The sequence below is a fragment of the Gopherus flavomarginatus genome, chromosome 19, assembly GCF_025201925.1.
Source record: "Gopherus flavomarginatus isolate rGopFla2 chromosome 19, rGopFla2.mat.asm, whole genome shotgun sequence".
Lineage (NCBI taxonomy): Eukaryota > Metazoa > Chordata > Testudines > Testudinidae > Gopherus > Gopherus flavomarginatus.
Genome location: NC_066635.1, coordinates 19,262,729 through 19,287,396, shown reverse-complemented (window position 1 = coordinate 19,287,396; position 24,668 = coordinate 19,262,729). Strand labels below are relative to the sequence as shown.

General features: G+C 37.7%; 1 protein-coding gene across 10 annotated transcripts in view; it reads right to left on the bottom strand.

The window, feature by feature from the left end:
• The window catches only part of BCAS3 (BCAS3 microtubule associated cell migration factor), a 490,501-nt gene that overhangs the window by 248,207 nt on the left and 217,626 nt on the right, over nucleotides 1-24,668 (bottom strand). For all 10 annotated transcript variants that reach the window (XM_050929311.1, XM_050929313.1, XM_050929312.1 and 7 more), the window contains 3 exons: nucleotides 13,917-14,017; nucleotides 9,126-9,322; nucleotides 7,125-7,222 (listed from right to left, as the gene is read on the bottom strand). In XM_050929311.1, coding sequence (XP_050785268.1) covers nucleotides 7,125-7,222; nucleotides 9,126-9,322; nucleotides 13,917-14,017 — 396 coding nt within the window. The remainder of the gene's footprint in view (nucleotides 1-7,124; nucleotides 7,223-9,125; nucleotides 9,323-13,916; nucleotides 14,018-24,668) is intronic.

Sequence of the window (24,668 nt, the reverse complement as noted above, 5' to 3'; positions counted from 1 at the left end):
GCTCAAGTGGCAATGCAACAAAATTGTTTCATGGGCCATGGGTAAATGTTAAAACAATCAGTTTTGTCTGAGAAAAAAAATATTGTTTTCCCTAAATCTATATTTATTTTTAATTGAACAAGGCTATATTAATATATGTGCCTGTATACTCCTGAACCCTTCTATACAATCTGTTAAAATTTGGGCTAAATTCTACTCTTTTTAAAGTCTTATCACTGATTTTGAATGTTTATCACTGTCAGCCTGGAATTATAGTGCATTTAAATCCTGAAAGGGACATTCTCCCCCAGTACCTGTGAGTAGTCTGTGTTCATTCAGGGACAAATATAAGGGACATCTTATTGAAGACATTTTTGCTAATTCTTCTTATATTTAAAGATACAGTTAAAATGTAAATAAGTTTATATCCCTCACTGATCTAAAAAACTATTGAAATTCAGAAGAAATAAAACCATTCACATCTGCACTTACACAATAATAATAATGTAATCCAATATATTATGAGGCTCATGTAAAGCACACCTCTACCTCGATATAACGCTGTCCTCGTCCTCAGGAGCCAAAAAATCTTACCGCGTTATAGGTGAAACCGCGTTATATCGAACTTGATTTGATCCACCGGAGCGTGCAGCCCCTCCCCACCCCCAGAGCACTGCTTTATTGCATTATATCTGAATTTGTGTTATATCAGGTGGCGTTATATCGGGGTAGAGGTGTATTGCCTCCTGGCTCAGCTATCAGTTCTGAAATATTACCTACCAACTAGGGGTAACATTTTCAAAAGCCTCTGAGTGACTCAGGAGTCTAAGTTCCATTTTCAAAAGCGATGTAGGCATTTAGCAGCTTAAGTCTAACTGAAAGTCAATGGCACTTAGGGTCCCAGGTGCCTAAGTCACTTTTGAAAATGGAACTTAAGTTCCTAAGTCACTTAGGTGCTTTTGAAAAATTTACCCTAGACTTCTAAATAGCAGATATTAAGCTCTGAACATCTTTGAATGTAGATATTGGACAATTAAAAGGCTCCTTTCACTATATGGTATTGATGAGGACTAGCTGTGGTGTTTGAATTTCACAGTAAACATTCACAATAATATGGGGACCACACAGCTGATGCTATAGAGATGTAGGCCTGCATCCTCTACTTGTGCAGCAGGCAAGCTCCCCTTCACTCCATTTACCAACTAGCAAATGAAATTGTTGAAGCTTTTTGTAATTCACATCCATCAGCTCCCCTGGGTCTAGTTCATACTGAATCACAGCTTGGAAGTTCCATACTGTACACCCCACAACTCACACCTCCACTCCCACCTAGGAGTCCATGGAAATCACTTTGTGCTACATGCTTAGCCTATGCTCAATGAAGGCGGTACACTGAAAAATACAGACTGAGCACGGACTGAGGGACAGCCGCACGGACATACTTAAGCGTTTTATTTTTTTATGGCTAGAATCATAGGACTGGAAGGGACCTTGAGAAGTCATCTAGGCCAGTCCCCTGCTGTCATGGCAGGACTAGGTATTATCTAGACCATTCCTGACAGGTGTTGGTCCAACCTGCTCTTAAAAATCTTCAATGATGGAGATTCCACAACCTCCCTGGACAATTATACCAGTGCTTCACCACTGTGACAGTTAGGATGTTTTTCCTCATGTCCAACCTAACCCCCTCCTCGCTGCAATTTAAACCCATTACTTCTTGTCCTATTATCAGAGGTTAGGAAAAACAAATTTTCTCCCTCCTCCTTGTAACAACCTTTTACGTACTTGAAAACTGTTACCATGTCCCCTCAGTCTTCTCTTCTCCAGACTAAACAAACCCAATTTTTTCAGTCTTCCCTCCTAGGTCAAGTTTTCTAGACCTTTAATCATGTTTGTTGCTCTTCTCTGGACTTTCTCCAATTTGTCCACATCTTTCCTGAAATGTGGCACCCAGAACTGGACACAATACTCCAGTTGAGACCTAATCAGCGCAGAGTAGAGTGGAATAATTACTTATCATGTCTTGCTTACAACACTCCTGCTAATACATCCCAGAATGATGTTTGCTTTTTTGGCAACAGCGTTACATTGTTGACTAATATTTAGCTTGTGATCCACTATGACCCCCAGATCCCTTTCCACAGTACTTCTTCCTAGGCAGTCATTTCCCATTGTATGTGTGCAACTGATTGTTCTTTCTTAAATGGAGTACTTTGCATTTGTCCGTATTGAATTTCATCCTGTTTACTTCAGTTTGTCCAGATCATTTTGAATTTTAATCCTATCCTCCAAAGAACTTGCAACCCCTCCCAGCTTGGTATCGCCCACAAACTTTATAAGTGTACTCTCTATGCCATTATCTAAATCATTATGATGAAGATAACGAACAGAACTGGACCCAGAACTGATCCCTGCGGGACCCCACTCATTCTGCCCTTCCAGCATGACTGTTAACCACTCATAACTACTCTCTGGGAACGGTTCTCCAACCAGTTTTGCACCCACCTTATAGTAGCTCCCTCTAAGTTGCATTTCCCTAGTTTGTTTATGAGAAGGTCATGCGAGACAGTATCAAAAGCTTTACTAAAGTCAAGATATTCCACGTCTACCGCTTCCCCCCATCCACAAGGCTTGTTATCCGCTCAAGGAAAGCTATCAGGTTGGTTTGATATGATCTGTTCTTGACAAAGCCATGCTGACTGTTAACTTGCAAACATCTAGAAGATAATAAGGTGATAAGTGACTGCTTAATTATTTGCTCCATTATCTTTCTGGGTACAGAAGTTAAGATGACAGGTCTGTAATTTCCTGGATTGTCCTTATTTCCCTTTTTATAGATTGATACTATATTTACCCTCTTCCAGTCTTCTGGAATCTCTCCTGTTTTCCATGACTTTTCAAAGATAATTGCTAATGGCTCAGATATCTCCTCAGACAGCTCCTTGAGTATTCTAGGATGCATTTCATTAGGCCCTGGTGACTTGAAGACATCTAATTTATATAAGTAATTTTTAATCTTTCCCTGTTTTAGCCGCTTCTGATCATACTTCATGCTCACTGGTATTCACTATGTTAGATGTTCAATCACCACCAAACTTCTTGGTGAAAACCAAAACAAAGAAGTCATTAAGCACCTCTGCCATTTCCATATTTTCTGTTATTGTTTTCCCCCCCTCACTGAGTAACAGTCCTACCCTGTCCTTGGTCTTCCTCTTGCTTCGAATATATTTGTAGAATAGGCAACATATACATTTTATACAAGCCTTTCTGGTAGGGGCAGGTTGCAAGAATTGCTTTTTGAGAGAGCACAATATAACCTGATGCACGAATTAAGGCCTCTATTAACAGAAGACGATAATTAATAGGAGTATTTATGCACCTCCTCAGATTCAGTATCTAACCTGCTATGTATATTCATGTGAATCAGACTTCCACAATAAAGAGATACTCCAAGATAGAGCAGGCCAAATACTGCCTCTATGTGCAGATTTAGACTGGGGATAGCTCTTTATAATCACCAATACCCAGAATCTTCTCAGAGCAGAGAAACAAGAGATTCAGAAACAAAACATCCTCATCAGGTTGCAGCAGTTGAACAAGTGCCAACATTTGGGAGTGAAATCAACACATGCATGCAAACTTGGTTGTATACTGCCAAACAAACAAACAAAAAATCATTTACGCTTCACCAAAAGGTAAACCCTAATGTTTAACTTTACCCAAGGTAACTCTTTATCAAAATGTTAACCCAATAAAAAGGATTTAAATATAACTTGAGCAAATAAAGTCATTTTCATTAAAGAAACCCAACAAAACCTACCTCCAATCTTTACTGTTAAAAATAGCTCTTCCATAATTTAAACATAATTTACTAAATTCTGTCTAACATAATACTTAGATCTCACTTCTTTATTACAGAAATGGACCTGATTCTATACTCAGTAACGTTGATTTTATTTTGGTATAACTCCATACCTCTCATTGGAGATCTTCCTGATTTACATCAGTGCAAGTGGTCTATACTTTTTAAAATTAAGAAGTATTTTAAATCCTCTCTGCCAGAAAATTTTACATGATAGCATGGTTTTGCTGACATACCTATAAAAGTTATCATAATAAAAATATGTACACTGTTGTCATGTTTAACACAAAGACAGAGCTGTCACCGGCAGGGGGTTGGTGGGTGAGGTTGCATGTGTGTGAGCTATTAAATGTGCTGCAAGAATAATCAAAGATGATAAACACGTACTTGCAATCTTTTGATGGCAAGACCAAGTGATAGAACTTGATAAGAGGGGCGCCACACTGGTCACATCTCTAAGCAACAGGCAATCAAACAGCCAGATAAGAATCTTCATAAAGTGCAACTGACTCAAATGTATGGGTCAGAACTGAAGAATCACTTCCTGGTTCAGGCTCGGTAATAAAAAATTTATGACCTACTTAAAAAAACAAAAAACAAAAACCAACCATCAAACCTAAAAAGGTATTTGCCAATAAACTTGTTTTCATAAAGACCGTAAGTCATTTAGGACGTGCCTTGGTAATATCAGCAGGAAATAAGAATATTTACAGTACTGGTCTTTTGAAGACAAAAATGTAATGCAGCTCAAGCATGGTATTTAAAATAAAATCCTTACAGTCAAAACTGAGTTTAATGTCATTTGCTGAACACATCCATTAAGCAATTTTTTGTAAATGAAAAGATGAGAGAGAAAGAGAATGAGTGCTAAATACTCTGTTTCTCATCAGCTGAACTCTGTTTCAAGGGCAGAATGAAACCTTGAGAAAAAGCACATGCATTTTGTTGTGGCTCCTTAACCCTTTAGGAGAGGCCACATCACTAAACCATCAAATGTAATCTGAGCTATTAGGTGAGGTATTATCAGCAGAAGAAAAAAATGTTTGGCCCATTTCCATACGTTGACAAGAAGGTGAGAGTAACAGTAGGGGGAAAAATTAGCATGGGGAAACAGTTTGTCTTTGTATACTGACCATCCACTCTACAAAAGTTTTTTTAATTCTGCTGCTAATACCTCATCTAATAGCTCACCTTAATTAATTACCCTTGTTATAGTTGGTATGGCAACAGCCATTTTTTCATGTTCTCTGTTTATATATATTTTCTTACTGTATCTTCTACTGCATGCATCCGATGAAGTGCGTTTTAGCCCATGAAAGCTTATGCTCAAATAAATTTGTTAGTCTCTAAGGTGCCACAAGTACTCCTGTTCTTTTTGCTGATACAGACTAACACGGCTGCTACTCTGAAACTTGTAAGGATTAATAGATTCTGCATGGGAAAGAACCAGGGCTCAGCCAATACAAAGGCTTCAAATAGAGGTTAAAGTCTTAGAATCAAAAATCAATTCAAATCCAAACTGTTTGGAAGTGGAGTTAAATAAAATACTGCTATCAGCACATCACTGGCAAAATCCATGCATTGCTTGAAAGACACTTTCGAGTTGTTATAACAAAACTGCATTGTTGTACAATCAATATATGTAATCTTATAACAATACATACTAATTTTAATGTGGACACACATGTTAAAAGCATTACCAAAAAAATCTCCATCCCATGCATATGAGCCACTTTACACAAAGGCCCCATCTACACTTCCGAAGTGGGTTGTTTAGCACATGGAGGTAGCCATCTTCTCGCATGGTTTATTGTCTGTAGCACAGATGGAACAACTCGGTTACAGAATCATATTAGAGAACCATGTTACAGGCTAGCTAAAGACTTAGGTCACAGTTCCTTATTTGTGTTGTTTAAGCCACCCTGGAAATGCCCCTAACTATGGTATTAAACATTTCAAATATACTGTCTGAGATTACCATTATGATCTAAGTCTGTTATGTGTTATTTTTAAAAAATGACATTTTTCAGATGAACTACTAAAAAAATGCATTGGTTTTGATACTTGTAGGTTTCCCTATATAGCCAAGATAATTTTCTCACTATTTCATATACTTTTATTAAAAATATTCCCAGGACACAGCCTAGTTTCAAGCAGAGTTAATGTAACAACTTTAAAATTTCTGAAAATAGAGATTTATAATGTCAGTGATGACACAATCTTAACTACGGCGTGTGAATGTAATTACTACACAATTATAAACACGGATCTAGAAAAAGACCCCAAAATAAATAGATTTGGCACACAAACGTAATATCTTGGATTCGGAATTTATATCTATAACAAACAGAGTCCGGAACAGGAGCTTTCATTTTAACTCTCTTTAAAACACCCTTCACAAATCAGTTTCTTTATGTGTTGCAGTTTCCTTTTACAGTTTAAACCTCAATCCAATCAGCAGTCTCTAGGGATTTTCAAATCGCTAAAGATTAAAATCCTCTCTGACTCGACTGTTTGACTAATGCTGTGTGTTTAATAATTCTACTTGTGAGAGATTTTATTTGACAAAATCCTGCTGTGTGGAACCTTCACATTCTATACAACTGTATTGGAGTATAAAACCCCATTGCCCTTGTTTCTTTATACACAGTATACCATCGCACTAAGAAACAAGGGCAGAAAACTTTATAGTACATATATTATTATGCTGATATTGAAATAATCATGGTTTATTTAAAGTTGTTCTCCACTGCAAAAGGAGTCTGTGAAAAATATTCCTGCTAAAGAAACATTGGTTAATTTATCTGATAGGGAGTGTTCACTCACAGACATTGCTAATATATACAAGGATATTTTTCATTGGTAGGTAATTTATAACCATGATAGACAGAGATTACTAGTGTAATGATTTTCTAAACTTTATGCTTTCACTAATAAAAACATTCCTGTATTAGCCCTGACACACCTTTTGATTCTTTAGATCAGGCACTTTGATATTCTGTTTAAGTAAACTGAACACATATATTGTATTTAGATTTTATGTCAGTACTGCTACTTCACATTCGAGTGATCAAAGGCAAAATGAATCATCACCCTGGTAGCTTTCAATATAAGTTCATTAAATATAAGATAGCACAGACCCTACAGTAGATCTGAAAATTTTGACAGTTCTTTAAATATATGGCTTTGGTTAGCAACAACATGATACTGAGCAAATAAATAAAAGTTTGACAAATGCCATTAATGTCAAGCAAAACATGAAATCAACACACGTGCTTTTTACCTGAGGTAGCATCGATCATCGTTGAAACTCCTCTGCGATCAGAAATCGGGCGCGATGATCCTGGCATGCTAACAGGTTCAGAGCGAACAGGCTGAATCCTAAAATTTAAAATCACATGTTTCACTTGTGTCAAAATCACTGCTCATTAAGGCTGTTCTTAAATCAAGAAAGCTGAACAAGTCCAATCAGTTAAAGAACTATTTATTCTAAAATCAACTAAGTGTTCAAAGCTTTTATTTTCCATTGATGTATGGATCCAATCAATGGATGATAAATTTCATGAAAACTAAGTGTTTCCATACTTTTTTTTAGGACTAGAGCTCTTAGAAAGCCACAGAGAAAAAAGTAAAAAAGAAAACCCTTGCTCCACAAATTCCCCTTATTGCCCACAGGTATGGTACAAGTGCTTTGGCTTGGCAGGCAAAACTGGTTTGTGTGGGGAGGGAAAGGTTATGTGTTTAAATACCTACTCTCCTGCCAGCATACATCTTTCTTCATGTAATCAATGATTTTTATATATATACACACATATAATTCTTTAAATATCCGGCATCTGGACATCAGCTGGCTGGGTTCCAAAGAACTTTAGAAAGCCAGCTATACACATTAAGAGTCCAATCCGGAATATCCTTACAGAGGGGGCAATGTTATTTAAGTCAATGGGCCTACTCACATGAGTAAAAACTATTCACATCAATTTCAGGGCCCAGAAGAGTTTGCATAATTTTCAGCAGGGCTGGTCATCTTCCACACTTGCACTGTTTTATTCGTGGGAGATGGGAATACAGTCTAAATCCCAGAGAGCCAGTGCCATGAAACTTTAGGTTCCAGAATCATCTGTTGGCTCTGAAAGCTGTAGACTTGGTTAAAGCTTGTCAATTCTTTCTAACTATCATAGGGGAAGCAGAAATTTATGACGAATATGGCACTTTTAAAAAATCACTGGCTACCAATAAATACTAACCATCTCCCCCCAGAAAGCCCACATTCAAAGATTGCTAACTTTAAATTAATGAAACTGAGAATGACTAACATCTGAAAGTTTGGGGGAAACATACTGAGATGAATTACTTGGTTCTTTTATTATATCCACTTTCAGCAGAGTAACAGCCCTAGGTTTTACTCCAGCACCTTCTGATAATCTATTAGCAATTGTTGATACATTGCAAGGAAGTCAACTGCTTCCAGAAGGTGGTTAATAATGTTAGGAAATCTTAAAAAGAAGAATGGAGGAAAACAGAGCAAACCCAATACAAAGTAAATTGAAAAAAGGCAAGGATATGAGTTACTCTTTAAGAAGAATCAGAAGTCATGAACCAACTAAAGCAGCGACTTTTGTGTTGTTGTATTGAGATGTTCTTGCTGTTGGCAAAGAGGCAGCTAAAAATGCACTTCCATCATAAAATGTCATTTTGTCAATGATAAAAAAAAGCATACATGAGGGAAAAGGTTTTCAAGGCATCACTAGGTTCAAATCTAGTACCAGAATTTTACATAATACACTGAACAAGGAAAGAAAAGAAGATGGAAAAGGGGGGAAAAGACATTCCGGTAGTTCATTTAGTGTTCCAACACACTGACCCCTTTATAGTCAGCAGGCTATAAATCTATACCCTGATGTTCCCAGTCATGTTATAGCAAATGATGTTGCTAAGCAATGCAGAAACTGTGAAAGGCAGTGAAGCACTGAACATTTTAGAGATTAAGTGCAACCGAACAAGACAACTGGACTTTGCACATCTTCCATTGTTATTCAGGCAAGAAGTGGCAACTGAAGGGAATCTATGCGACCACTGAAGACATCTGGATAGAAATTTTTATCATCACTTTGTCCTATATGAATTCTTATCATTAACAAGGCATGTGATCATCTAAGTATCTGATCCAGACAGGCTTGATATTAATTGTTATGAGTTTACATGGAAGAATTTATTTGAGCAATTGGCTAATCTGTGTGTAAATAACTAAGAAACATTCCTGTAAAATTAACTTTATTGTTACCTGAGACTGTTGAGATCAAGGTCATCTGTATCAAAGTCCAGAAGAGGCTGTGGGGTGTCACTTGGACCATGTGACTGCAGCACAGAAGAACTGGATGAAATGACCGTTGTTTGACCTGAGGGATGAATCGTTTTGAACTGGAACTGGGGGCCCATCCATAGGCGTCTGTGAGGTCCAGTGTGAGTCACTATTTCAACCTAGAAGAATAATGTACATCATATTGAGAAATTCCCTCAATCTCATGAATCCTCTAGAATCCCATGGCAACCAAACAAGAGAGAGGCATTTTGCTCCATTTCCTTAGGAGACATTTCAACAGAGCAAAATACAGAATAGCTTTGCTTATATACGATCTGATCCTATAAAGGGCCTCCTGCAAAACTTTGAGAACCTTCAGTCCCGTGGTCTCAGTGGGAGATGAAGGCACTCAGAAATGGACAAGGAGATTCTCTGCACCTTGCAGGATTCAGCCACTGATCAGGAATTAAATGGGCGTAGAAGCTAAACGGGATTCTGGGTTAAACTATTTTAGAAATTAACAGCATTTTAACCCTTCAAAATAAAAATCTACAGCAAATCCTATTTTCAAATCTGGGCTCCCACACATCACATCCAAACCTTGTATCTGGATGTTCATATGGGCGCTTAGGCACTTGAACGCTTGTATTAAACCTATGTGTTAATCTGAGCATCCATATGCAGGAGTCAGAAATGTTATTAAGGCATTTGACTTTGAAAATTAAGCCCTATGTGTCGCTCAAGATCAGATCAGAAAACAACTTCTCTTGATAATTTCAATTTTATAAATATTTCTAGGAGACAATCTCTGAATCCTCTTACATTGTTCTGGAGCCCATGACATTCACCATGACTATTATTTCATATGACCAAGTTTGTACCTTGTTCTTACCATTGAGAAATGAATTCCATAGCTACGAAACTAACAATTTAGAATTTCTGGTGACAACAACAGAAGAACATAGTTCAGTCTTTGTTCACCTAGACCAAGTGAAGCAACTGAAAACCTTCCCCCATACGCTTTTGTCAACAACTTTAATCCTGACCAGGTCAGGGAGACCTCTCTTTAACAACAAGCTGTTACAATTTTGTTCAGTGCATCGTTCTGAAAGTTTACACTATAAAAAGCACTTCTTCACATGTATAAAGTGTGAATTGTATTTCAAAACAAAGTTGATAATTACTGTTGGCATTTCTGAAGCTACTGCTGGCAGAGACCATCTTGCTGAAAAACAACATCATTTGTAGTAGATCATAAAGCTCCAGCCATACACACATTACCACATATATACAACACAACCACGTATATACAATACACTTACTTTAGCAAGACAGCTAAATGTTTAACATATATGCATTCAGTTAGAAGTCTGACATTTCAAACAAAAGCAAAAGGGTTTATTTTCCATGTACTAGGCCTCATACTTCCATTCATACTTTAAAATGGAGAGGAGAGCATAGAAAGTGCATGCAGAGTGTGCAAATTTCTGATGTTTGCAAATAATTTTAAACAAATTTCATCTTTCAACTCAAGGATACTTGCTCTTAATGATAAACGAAATCCATGGCCTGTCTGAATCTTACAAAATAGGTCATTTTCAGTAAGCAAAACAGGAAAGAGCATCCAAAATATTTTTGGGCATGTGAAAAATGCCTTTTTTCATACTGACACCTCAAAACCAGATGATTATAATTTTTTCAAACACTAAAAAAAAGTCATCTCTAAGAATGCAAACTAGCATGAGAATTTCAATTAGTAAATTTTGTTTTGAAAAGATATGTAATTGTGAAAGTAGACACTTAGAATGGACAGGCCAACCCAGCCATGAGTACAAGACCATTAAGCCTTAGTTAAGAATAACAAAGCATATGCAAAGACACTTTAATGTTTTCTTTTCCTGTTGGAGTTTCTGATTTTTAAACTTTGGAGAACAGGTATTTTCAAAATCACAAAAACAGATAGCCTACTAAATTCCTACCATTTTTTATTAAAACAATAAATAACTCCACAAACAAATAGAAGACATCTGTATTTACATCTTACGGTAGTTTTGTTACATATATATGTGCCTTCCTGATTAGCATCGTACAGTTTTCTTTAACTATTATCACATTTCTGTGCTTTAGGTGACTTCTGATTCTCACACAAGGTAATTTTAAAGATTTAGAAATCATTGTTCCAAGGCAATTATTTGCAAACCTGGGAGGACAGAAGCATAGTCTGTGTAATACTACCTCCATATTTCCATTTATCTTGGGGTAACTCAGATTGACTGTAGAGGTTTATAATTTAAGTAGCTTTTATGCAGCGATGTAAATTAGGCCACAGATAAAACATTCTGTATATTTTAAGCTTGAAACCATCAGTGTCACAGAGCCGAGAGGTAAACAGATGCCTTTGAAATTTTACCGAGGCTATGGCCAGATGTTCCTATTCACTCTCCTGTTGTGTGCAGGACAAACATATTGTATCTACTTCACACTGACAGCACACATTACCCAATGTTCTAATTGAAAAGTTGAAGTGAAGGGCAGTGTTTTTTTCACTGCGCGCTGTTACTATTGATAACAACACTTTAATTCTGAAAAACATACATGCTCTTTGGGCTTAATCTAAAGTGGCTTGCTTAGAGAAAGCTAGGATCTTCATGTTCAAAAGAGATATCATCACTCTTTTCACTTAGCAAAAACTAAGCATTCCTGATTCTCTTTTTGTGTAATAAGAGACCTCATTTGGGAATTTTTTTCATATAAAATATACTTGCTGCTCTATTACAGAGTATTTATGACAAGACTTGAGTAGCGCTGTGCTCCTATTGCTACTTTGAATCATCTTTTTATTAGCAGCACACAATCCTATGCTGTATGTCCACTTTACTCTTTCTCTGTAAACCATCTGCTACACTGAAGAATAACCCAACAAGTAACGTGAGCCAAGCTGTAAAAGTAACTAAATGATGTTGGAACGTGGATTATGATATAACATTTGCATTGTAGTTACAGTATTTGGAAAACTCTTAAAAACTCTGGTTGAAATCCTGGCCCACTGGAATCAGTGGCAAACTCACATTCACATCAATGGGGCCAGGATTTCACCATTTGTCTTTATGCCATGACAAGATACAGACAGCTTCACCGGGTCTGACACATCAATGTGAAACCAAAACTGAAATCTTAGCCCATGGCTCTGTGAATTTATCCCTGCAATCACTAGGGCACCATGAGACACAGATGTATACACCTGTGTAGACCTATCGCAGGACTGCAATCTTATTTGAGGAATATACTAGATACGGTTTAAAAGTCACTGGATGTAGCAGATCCTCAACATATCCATGAGGCAATGCAATACATCTGAAACAGTGCCAAATTAAAATGTGAAAGCTGGACAGAAGCACTGAAAGTACGACATCTACATAGTAATATATCCAAACTGAAGAAAATTCAGGCTGCCTGTCAGGATGAATTCTGAAAGTGCTGGATAATTGCTTTGGTAAATTAAGTTATTTTTCATCATTTTTAACCCTTAAAAAAATAAATGTCAAAGGTCAATCTAAAAAAAAATTACAGAAATGGAATTTCACTTTATTATTTATATTCTGTGTTTGTAAGCTGAAGTTTTGCATTGAGCCAAATCATGAAATCCTTACCCCGTTCTTACTAAGGGAAAACGCATACAGAATGTAATGAGAATATTCCTTGAGTAAAAACTTAAAGGTTTGGCTTAGTATTCAAAATAGTTCATTCATACTGAGATCATCACAAAGTACTACAGTTAACTAAACTTCCAGTTTTAAATTAGGATATTCTATAACAACAGAGTTTATCAATCATTAGACAACGCACTAAAAATAACTGAATTATAAAGATATTACATCATATTCTTCGATCTTTATTTTTTTGTTATGACTTAAAGATGACCTAGAAAGGTTTTGCAAAGCAATTTGCTTTCTGTTCCCTTAAATTTGTTTCAAATGTTTACGGTCCAACCTTATAGAATGCATTCCAAAATTACAAATATATTTATAGTTTACATCAAATTATTTGAAAATTGATTCTGTCTCCATTTATTGGCCAAATCCTGAGTCCAGAGATCTGACTTTCCTCTTAACATTTATTCCTGCAACATGTAATCTATTGTTACAGAGGGAAACATTAACTCAGAAGTCAGTAGCTAAGTCAAGGGGCAATTACTTTTGAAAGTTTACGTTTTATGTGCATTGGTTTGTATCCAGCAACAGTTGAACTGATTTAGTGCCGGAAAAAGGTGGTGACTGGCAGTCAGAGAGAAAGAAAAATGCTTTAGTCAACTAACCCTCCTTCTACATTAGGGCAGAATGAATGCAGCATAAGTCACAACAGAGTAGTCTTCCTCACTTTGCCACACTAACATTGTTTAACCCTGACCAAAAGGGACAACATCTGCAGGGTTGGGGAAGGCAGATAATTCTCTACGACCAATTCAGTCCTTCCTGATCCACGCAGAGATTGCCAAGGATGTAATTAGGGCCTACAGGATAGAGGCTTTGTTTATAGTTGTTAAAACATGGACACCTATCCACTAGGTCCTAGGAATTCATTGAGACCATCAAACTGACTCCACTTAGGTCAAGATTGAAATTAGGTTTACATGTGTTATATTGCTTTACTGTAGTCTTTAACATTTTTTTTAAATAAAACTTTGTAATTCACTTGTACTGGATAGAATGCATTTCTCTTCGGAATCGGATATAGAACCACTCCCCACCTCCCCCCAAAAACCAAAACCCCTACCTGGGAAAGCCATTCTTCATCCTCTTGACCACTATGGTCAGACGCTAAGCTGTCATATGACTCATGTCGTGTAATAGGTCCAGGACTCCCAGGTGGAACCACTGTGAAAAGAAAAGATAGAAGAATTTAGATTTCTCAGTCAGATTTTTTAAAATGTATCTTCTCACATATATGTTAGTATGACAACATACATACTTTCACAAAGCTCTGACTGTTTATACTGGAACACAGAGCAAGATCAGTCTGAGCACAGATGGTGTAAAGGCTAAAGAAGTTCCTCTTCTGAAACCTTAGACGCATTCGTATTATTTATTCCTAGGCAAACACTATGATAATCCAACTTGCTCTTCTTCTTTCAGCCTGAAGCTCCAAACAACCACACAAAATAGCTTCAATAAAGCTGACAGCCCTTCCCATGTGTCTTGAGGGATTTCACACTGACAAATGCCACTGTCAATGATATAAGCTTGCTGCACAAACTTTTCAAATTGTCCACTTTAAGAGAAGTTGAACTATGTTAAGCTACAGAGACAAAACCTATCCTGGGGCACTGGCATGCATACCGACCTTGAATACTTAGAATCCTGTGGCACCTTATAGACTAACAGACGTTTTGGAGCATGAGCTTTCGGGGGTGAATACCCACTTCATCAGGTGCATGCATCTGACGAAGTGGGTATTCACCCCCGAAAGTGCATGCTCCAAAACGTCTGTTAGTCTATAAGGTGCCACAGGATTCTTTGCTGCTTTTACAGATCCAGACTAACACGGCTATCCCTCTGATACTTGAATACTTAGTTTCTTCCCTGGCTTCAGGAACAAATATGATCATCTCATCATGGCTCTAATGCAGTTAATTTGAAGCTGACTTGATAACTGACTGGTTTCTTTTTAATTAGGTGGGAGTAGATAATTTACATCTCAGCAACTGTTTTATAAAATTACTAAATTTCATAATAGTAACAACAATCTATTCATGAAAAACATGACACTGATTATTTTTTGTATTTACAGATGATGAATAACTGATCATATAAAAGCAGAACACAGACCAAAACCAAAAAAAACGTTGCACTGTTCCTCTTCAGCAAAGTCCCTTTTGTTTCTGTGCAAATAGCTAACGTTTTATAAGAGAGCTATATGTACAATTGGGCAGGTAACATGAGAGGTCTAGGCTGTTGAGAGTCTAAGGGGAGAAACTAGAGCACATTTTTAGGAAAGACAATAGGCAGATCAGACAGAGGTGTACATCACGCAACCACTGTGCAGTTAGTTAAAGATCTCTCACTTAGGAAATGGGATTTTTTTTTTATTATTCTGAAAAACTGGATATAAAACACACACTTTGGAACAAAGGATGCAATTGAACAGAATTTGCCCTACATTTGTAATTGCTTTGGGGTTCTCCTGAACTAGCCAAAAAAAAAAGCTAGCACAGAAGGCAACTGCCAGCTCTGGTATGATGATTTATTTGCATCCACTTCTGACCTTTACCCACCTATGCATGCATTCCTAATGCTCCCAACCCTGTAGCATCTAACCACCATATACAAAATCAAGGCTTGAACTTGCGAACACTTGCATACATGAGTAGCTTCACTCATGCAGACAGCTGCTATAATGTCAATGGGACATTAATCGTTAGTTCTTCATGTGCACAAATTTTTACAGGGCTAGGCCCTTAAAGACTGCTACAGACTTCAAAAGACCTGTCTTCGTTTCTTTGGTTCATTTTATGCCACTTCCTTAAGTCGGGTCCTCCTTGTTGATCCTCTTCCAGGAATACCATTGCTGGACCATTTTGTTATCATTGTTCTGCTTTTGCAAAGAGCAGCCTATGTAGTCATCTACAACTGACAAGACTGCATCCAATGAGGTTGCATGAATGTAATGGACAGCAGAGTTTGACCTTCACCCCGATATATAAGCTACACACAGAGATTGTTTCATCCACCAGTAAGATACAACTTCTGTGACAACTGATTAACAGAGTAAGACTGTGTAACATTCTGTAAAGAATGCTGCATTCAGCTGAAACTATTGCAGGAAATTAGGTAGGCAGAGTACCTTAGCTGGAATTTGGCCATATTATTGGAATCAACACCATATCTCTTCTGAGAAGCGTCATGGGATCTTACATTACTAAAGAGGAGTTAATACTTCAGTTTTATGTCTCTCTGTCATCCAAAAGATAGGAACAAGAGAACTGTTCTCATACAGGGGGGAAAAAACAGGTCCTTTTGCCAGCTCATTAATAATTTCATTTCCATTTCCTAATTTAATAGCACACAGACACAGGCTGCTACAAAAAAAATTTGTAACCCCTCTACTTCTTCAGTTTGCACAATGAGGCTACTTAACTCATGCTGAATTAGAGAAATTTCAGAGCCATCAATATTTATATATAATTTCAGGGAACATAATTTGCAGTTTGCCTGCTATGAAGAGAAACTGCAGTGATGCCTCATCCTTCACAGGGATCGCCACTGCAAGTATTAATATGATCTCATGATTGCTGGTCCTTGGATCATTACGGCCCCATCACTGTACCTCCTAGTGACGGCAGCATTATCCTGCAACTGCAACTTTACAGTGGAGGAAGCACCAGAAATTTTAAAGGCACAAAATGCAGGGGCCTAGAATAATATGACAGGTGAAACATCTCTCTCCTGTACCTGTTTGTGAACAATGACTTGAAAGTTGGACACTGGAGTTTACACCAGGGAAACTGTACCCGCTGCGGTGAGCAGAAGGCACCATACAAACAAATCAAGAAAAGACAGAAGTAAATGTGACTGAAAAATATTTTTACTTTGGTATGACAAAAGAGCTTGGCACTTACGTAAAGACCCACTGAACAATCTTCATCAAAGCGAAAACTACTATTTTTATATATGAGTAACCTAAAAATTACCATTTAAAAATGATTTAAAAATATTGCTTAAGGGCTGACCTTTACGTGCCAGGCTTCCGCTCACTTCAGATTTTTACAACCATGTTGTAAACCCCTAATAATAGGAATTTATAACAGCAAAGCAGACACAACTGTAACCATAAACAGAGAACGGTGCCTCTATAACAAACAGCATAGAGTATTCATGTAGCTTTATATCATGTGAAATAAAGAGCTTTTAATCCAGTTTTAAGTGCATATCTTAACACAACTCAACTATGGAGCTGCTTCTGACACCCTCATAATGCCAACTGACTTCATTCTTAAAGCTGGAACATAGCAAAATGAATCCAGGGTCTAATTTTTTAAGATTACATACCGTAATCTTTATGGGCCTCATTTTGCAAGGTGCTGAGATTCTTCCATGAGGTGCTAAGCATCTGCCACATTCACTGAAGTCAATATAATGTTCAGTAGGCAATTAAGGACATCATTTAAGCAGCATGCATTTTCAGGATACAATAGTAAAATTGTATTCACTTATATCATTATCACAGTGGTAGATCTTACTCAACAACTTAAGGATGATTCAAACTATCTCAAACCAAACTTAATATTAAGAAGTTAGACATCTGTTGCAGACTGCAAAACCTCCATGACTCACCACCAATATATAAACATGAAACAATGCTGGCTATCGTAATGCCTTATTTATTCAACCAATGAAAGAAAAACATATTTTTACACGTTTTGCTGTTGCCCTAATCTTCTCCATATCGCCTAAACTTTCCCTGTAATAAATTCTATTGACTGCAGTAATGCCTGTTTTGAGGGCACAGCTGATCAACTGCAGGCTTTCCTGCTATGGAACTCTGCTAACACACTGTTCATAACTCCAGCAGATGTTTCTGCTTTCAAACCAATGGGAACTTTATGGACTGTTTTTCCCCCTCCTCCTTCCCAGGGGCAACTACAAGAGCTGTCAAGATCAGTGAAGTTGCTATTCAGCGACTAACAGCAAAAATGTTGGTTTAGCCAGCAGCAGCAACACTGCTATGTCATCAGATTAGTCCTCTGAAAATTGTTTTATGGAAAACTGAGCACGTATGTTATTTGGGACTTGTGCATCTGTACATCATAGAAAAAATGAACTTTCCCAGTATTTACACAAATACAGTTCCAAGATAAGGTTAATTAAATTCCAGAAGAAAGTTGACAACAATTTGAGCCCAGAGGGGTGGTTATAATCTTATGAAAAGCTGGATTAATGAGATGCGTGATACGGCACTAATAATAGCACAGCTAATATTGTGCTAGAATAATACAGCTTTTTGAGTTCTTTAGGAACATACTTGCACCAATATCAGATATAAAAAGATCAAATTTTGCTCATGTTCTGTATTACATCAGTCAAGGCTCTTTCTTGCTCCCTGATCCTTGGTTCAGTTATTAAAGTTTTCTAACTGTAACTCACATTTTGTATCTAGTTTCACGTTACTCATATTATTCTTTCCTAAGAGAACATCCACAGACTGTATACAATTGTGAAAAGGGCATTTTATGACTGCACAGAGATATAACCCCAACAACTGCAAGTGCTTTGCTTTCTATTAAAACTAATAAAGCATATTATTTCTGCACCACATAATCTTAACTTTTTGCTGCAGTTACTATGATTTCTTTAACAAACGTACAGTAATCTGGAGTTCAAATAATTTCAAATTTCATACCAGACTGAAGTTTAGTTTGTGTACTTTAGTATAACAAGGTATTGTAACATATATAGTGGAAAATGGAAAGTATGCAGTTATTAAACATCTGGGGCCACATTTTGCACAAATAGCTTTCATCTGGGCACAATCACTCGTGCATATAAATGACCTTGCCTCCCTAAAACAGACATGAGTGCAAATCAAGAATGAATGGGTTTGCAAATGCACAGTGGTTATTCTTCCCACTGCCACAGGGATAGATTTTGACTCAAGAGCAGACCAGGGACCATACTATGACTCAGAGTCACAATATGGCCCCTGGTTTTCCCTTTGCTCCAGGAATAAGTAACCTGCAGGGCCGGCTCTAGCCATTTAGCTGTCCCAAGCACGGCGGCACGCCGCGGGGGGCACTCTGCCGCTCGCCGGTCCCGTGGCTCCAGTGGATCTCCCGCAGACGTGTCTGCAGAGGGTCCGCTGGTCCCACGGCTCCAGTGGACCTCCCGCAGGCGTGCCTGCGGACGCTCCACCGGAGCCGCGGGACCAGCGGACCTTCCGCGGGCACGCCTGCAGGAGGTTCACCGGAGCCGCCTGCCGCCCTCCCAGCAACCGGCAGAGCACCCCCCGCGGCATGCCGCCCCAAGCATGTGCTTGGCGTGCTGGGGCCTGGAGCCGGCCCTGGTAACCTGTACCCATCCTGTACCGGGTGTAGATAACTTTCTTGCTTTAGATTACTTCCTACTCTCCTTCTGCTCAGCTCACCCATTCCCCAACCACCTGAGCAGAAGGAGAACTAGAGGCTCCATGCAGGCTGCTCTTTGCCAGTACTGTGAACCACAAGATGTACAGTTTATTCAGACAGTCGCACAGGTGCTTAAGACAAACAACTGTTGCTTTTAGGTAACTTAAAAAAACAACAACCCTACATATTTACTGTACCTCATAGATATTCCCTATAAGAGATACAGGGTTAAGGTTTCTGTAAATACTGAGCTAATGTTATTTTAAAGCACAATGGGGAAGTGGCCATTATAAATTCTATCATTTGTTCGTGAAAATGCTCATGCAAGAAAAGTGTCCAGCTAATGTGCATCCAAATTAATTCCAAACGAAGAGGTATGGAGGGAAAAAAGCCACATAAAAGCCTTCCCATTATTTCACTTGCACACACACACAATTTACATTTTTAAATTAATTACAATAGACTCTAAAGTCCAGCTAAGACAGGGAAAATTCACTCATAATTAATCTCCAAAGGCATACATCTACCCTCGGGCAAACTACTGATAACAACAGGTGGAAGATGTGTGCACAATGGCCCTTTAATCTGATTTCTAAGTGTTTTCTTTGCAGTTTCAATTATATTTAGAATGGATGGAGGCAGGAAGAGAAATGAACAAATCACATGCACCTCAACTGATTCTTCATAAGTACAACTTCTTTTAAGATTAAGCTACACATTTCAGGTGATCTACATCACTATATTACTGCTGATACTCATGGCATTAGTTACATCATGTTATGCACAATGAATAAAAATCAAGAGCCAATATACCAGTTCTTGTACAGGTTTCCTTGATGCAACCTTTCATTCAATTCAACAGGTAAGATTTTTTCAGACCTTACAGAAATTCTCTCACCTGCACTAGGTAGGTTTATGTACTAGGTTCCATGCTCCCCAGAGTTTATCAATGCATGTTTGTCAAGTAGTTGAATTCTAATAGCTCTTAATCAATCTTTGTAGCATAATTATGGTGAATGCATGTTCCTAAATTCTTTCTTCCATCACACAGTTATGATTAGATTTCCCCTTTTGGAAAATACTATCTTTGAAATCTTAAATGATGGTAAATGCTGTATGTTAGTTGATTTTATATATATATAAGGACAAGTAAATTTCCCTGTAACAGAATAAAAGCCTTGTTCCTGTAGTCATGTTTAAAAAGGAATTTCAAGCAATCACAAATATCTCCTTCCTTTTTCTCTTGATGAAAAGCTCATTACCAATTGCAAACAAACAAAACATTTTCCATGTTATGAATGATCCTCTGATTGTTATATGCACAAAGATTATATAATTATGTAGAGAAATTCTGTACCCCAACACAAATTTATTGTGCCACATTCATTGGCTTACAGAAGTATTTAATTATTCATTATTTATATAAAAAAGTTTACTGGGTGCTTTACAGACATAAAAGACTTGATCCCCGTACTGCACAGTTTATAATCTACAGGGAATATCTAAGTAGGAGATGAAGTTCTCAGGAGCTTTGGTGACTATATATTTTTAATTACTTTAATTTCCATTGGTCTGGTAGACTGCAGCCTTGCCTACCTGTTTTTTTTTAAACACTAAAAGTAACAGTCTGTAATCAGGCTTCAATGTTTCTCTCAATTCTGTTACAAGATTTTCACTGTGCTTGACTCTAGCTTCCTTTTCTAAATTAGTGCAAAAAGGGCGGCGAGGGGGGGGGAACACTTCCTGGACAGAGATAGAATGTACTGTACCACTTACAATGTGTTAATGTTGCATTGGTGTGGAACTAAAAATTTAGATATTTAGAGTGTGCAGCAGACTATGAATTCTCTACCAATATGCAATAAATATTTTCTTTCCTGTATTAAAAAATAATTTCAGCTGCAAAGACCTACTGTGAAATCCATCTGATGGCCATCTTTAAAGAATTATGAAAGAGGTAACTATTTCTATAATTCACTGACTTCAAAAGTATGTTTGACATTATTGTCGGGAAAATTATGTTAACCATGGATTAGTGTTACAATCAAAGTATGTAGTGAGAAGTCAAGAGGCTTAATAGTAAATTTTCAAAGCGGTGCGGAGGGATTTACCCGTTTGACTCCCATTAACGTCAATAGGAGTCGCGCGGCTAAATCCCTGTACACCGCTTTGAAAACTGACCCCTCGGTGTTGATGGAACCCTCTCTAAGAAGTTCCAGATGACCATGTAAGAACAGCAAAGAAATGTTTCAGCATGTGCCCTTGTTCATTATTGTTGTTTGTACACATCTGAAAGATTTTAATTCTTATACCCAGTGCTGTTTCCAGCATTTAGCATTAGAAAAGCAGATTGGGATGAGGAAATACTTACCACGTTGATGTGGCCATGTATACGTTCATGCATGTATATACTGCCCCAATAACTCTTAAGCACTTTGAGAATTTAACTTGCATTTAGTGCATTTTTGTCCACTTTTACTGGATTATTACATAAATGTTGATCAAGGCTAAACACATTACACATTCTGCTATTGAAGAGCTGCACTTCCATGTAAGACAACTTCTGTGAAGTGACACCTGCCCTGTTTCTACTTATCCTGCTCAGATCTAGCCTCAGCAAAAGAATAGAATTTCTTTCTTTATCCCATTTAACTTTGCTCTTAGCAGTAAAAGTGAAAAGCAGATTTGTGATGGGGTTGTCTGCTCCTTAAGGGCAGTAATGTCTAGTGGTTGACCCATCCCACCACACAGCATGGCCCTTTAAGACTTTGACAAGTCCTATCATACACACAAAGAGAGATCTAAGAGATATTGGAAGAGAGGAAACGGTTCCAGGAGTAAGTAATGTTCAGGAAGAAATCCCATTACTGTTTCTTTAAGGCCTGGAGCCTTGCAGAGAGAGTGGGGAAAAGTTCCCCTTTCCTCCTCGCCAATTGGGAATGGGCTGGGAGGAGGGGACCAGTATAAAAGCTGACTCCCCTCTCATACCAGGGCAGATACCAGCAGGAGAAGATGGGCCTGTTGAACCCTGAGCCTCAGAGGACTAATCAGGCAGGAAAAGCGCCAGCTGAGGAAAAATCTGGCTAAGGCTGTACAGTGGGCTAAATGACAACTCACCTGAGGGAGGATAGCTGGAGACTCCTGATTTAAGGAGAGGTAAAATAATTGTCTCAATTACCCATCTCCAAGTGGAGGACGGGGTCTCCTGCCACCAGGAGAGACAGAGTGACTGTTTCATTAAAGCATATCCTGTTCCAGAAGGAAAGCTGGGACTCCTGGCCTAAAGAGAAAGGTAACATCTGCCCGCACTAATCGGCTTCAGGAGGAGGGCTGAGACTCCTGCTATACAGAGAGACAGAGGTCACCCTGAGGGGACTGGAAACAGAACTCAGAGGGCAGGCTGCAGAGGAACCGTGACAGCGAGGAGAACCTTTGTTTATTTGGGACTTTTGTTATGGATTATTTTGTATGAGGTTTTATAATAAATCAGCCCCAAGCAGCATATAATTGAGTTAAGACGGCAGGAAGTGGAGTAATTGACTTCCTAAGGGGGAAACTGAGGCATAGCCCACCTGTGGTGCCATGCCCGACTGAAAGGAGGCACGCCAAGGTGACCTCCATAACATCACAAGGTTAGAGAGTTAGGGAAATTTAGTTTTCCTCACTCAAAACACAAACTAATATTTCCACTTAAAAAACTTTTTTATGTAAAGAGAGGTGATTTAAACTACAATGCAAAGAGTTATATCAGGTTAAGAAAGCACTAGTCTTTATGCCCTCATGGTTAATGAAGCAAACATGAAAATCCTAACGCTCTGAAAATGACTGTGTACCAACCTTTATTCCACACTGTTTGTGATTAATATCATGGACACTCATCAAAAGTCTATATAAAACATATTTGTTCAACAACCCATAGTTGGCTGTCTCTTGTCGATACAAAACAATTAAAGTAAAAAGGTAAATCAGGTAAATGAGGAAGAAATAAAATGTGTTTTGAAAATATTATTACACTACTTAAACACATGGTTTACACAGTAAAAAAAAAACAAAAAACTTACCAAACAGTTTGTAATGAATCCAGGGTTTATCAGATAGTGAAATAACAAGCAACATTATAATTTGTGAAACTGGTAGAGCAACTCCCTTTTACCGTCTCCCATCATTTCAAAGAGAAAATGAAAAGGCAAAAGTCTCAATTCATTTTGTTTTTTACGTTAAGAAACAATTATCAGGGCACATGTCTCCATTCTCATCAGCACTACAGATGTCTAGGGCATATTCTGCACATTACACATTGCATATGGGATAAAAATGGAATAATCAAGACATATGTATAGTGTGGATCACAAAGAAGAATTTTGCTTTTTGATACAATAAACTATACAATTAAATAATTCCAAATGGCTTGTGAACCAAATATGTTCGGAGTAAAGAGAGAATATGATGAACTTCAAGATGCAAAGTGCTGTTCAAAGCAGATAAAGGAAAACTGAGCAACCTGTCTTTCCCTTCCCTGAAGCCTCTTGTTACATTGACATTGTTAACTACAGCAGATTAGGTTTGTTAGCTGTGTAAATTGTTCTACAGCTCTCTGGTGCTACAATCACTATTCTTTGTGGTAGGTGTTGGCTCTGAGACACTGATAAAAGGCATGATGAGGATAAAGTGAAATGAAGAGGTGGAGAGAAACGTGACCATGACTAATACTTACATACCACTGAGAGAAAAATAAATGTTGTGGCAGAGATAAACAGAAGATAGAAGCCAGGAAACAATAACAAAGTATTAAACCTGTGGGCAGAAGCTCTTTAATCTCTGACTGCGTAGGAGGAGGCTGGGTTATAATCATGAAAATGCTCAGTATGTTATCAACTACTACAGAAGGTCTGGAACAAACCAAAGCCAACCCAACTATCAATTTTCTGAGGAACAGCGTGTCAAGGTTCTGCTTAATCTGAAAATTTAAAAAATGTAGTTGTAAAAACCAAAAATCTTTAAAATCCATTACTGTTTTAAAAATAAGGGTAAACAAATTTCCAAAAATTAGATGTCTTTTGAAATCACTTTAAATTTTGTTAAAATATTAATTTTTTTAAAAGAAAGACAATCATATATTTATTTCCACTATTATTATTACTGTTATGTAACCTCATTGTGCTGGGTTACAAAAAACACCCTCTCCAGATTTCAGAGGAATTATAAAACTAATTCCAGAATGACTAGGATTTTTAGACTGCTTCTGAATAATTCAATAGCCTTTGGAAAGAAGCTTTTACTTTAAATTGGCTTGTAGCTACAGCGAGACATCTTGAAAAGTATGTTGCATTCCTTAATTATGCTGCAGAAATGAAGTATAATTTCAAAAAAAGAATACAAACACTAGCTAAAGGCAATGTTTCTCAGCA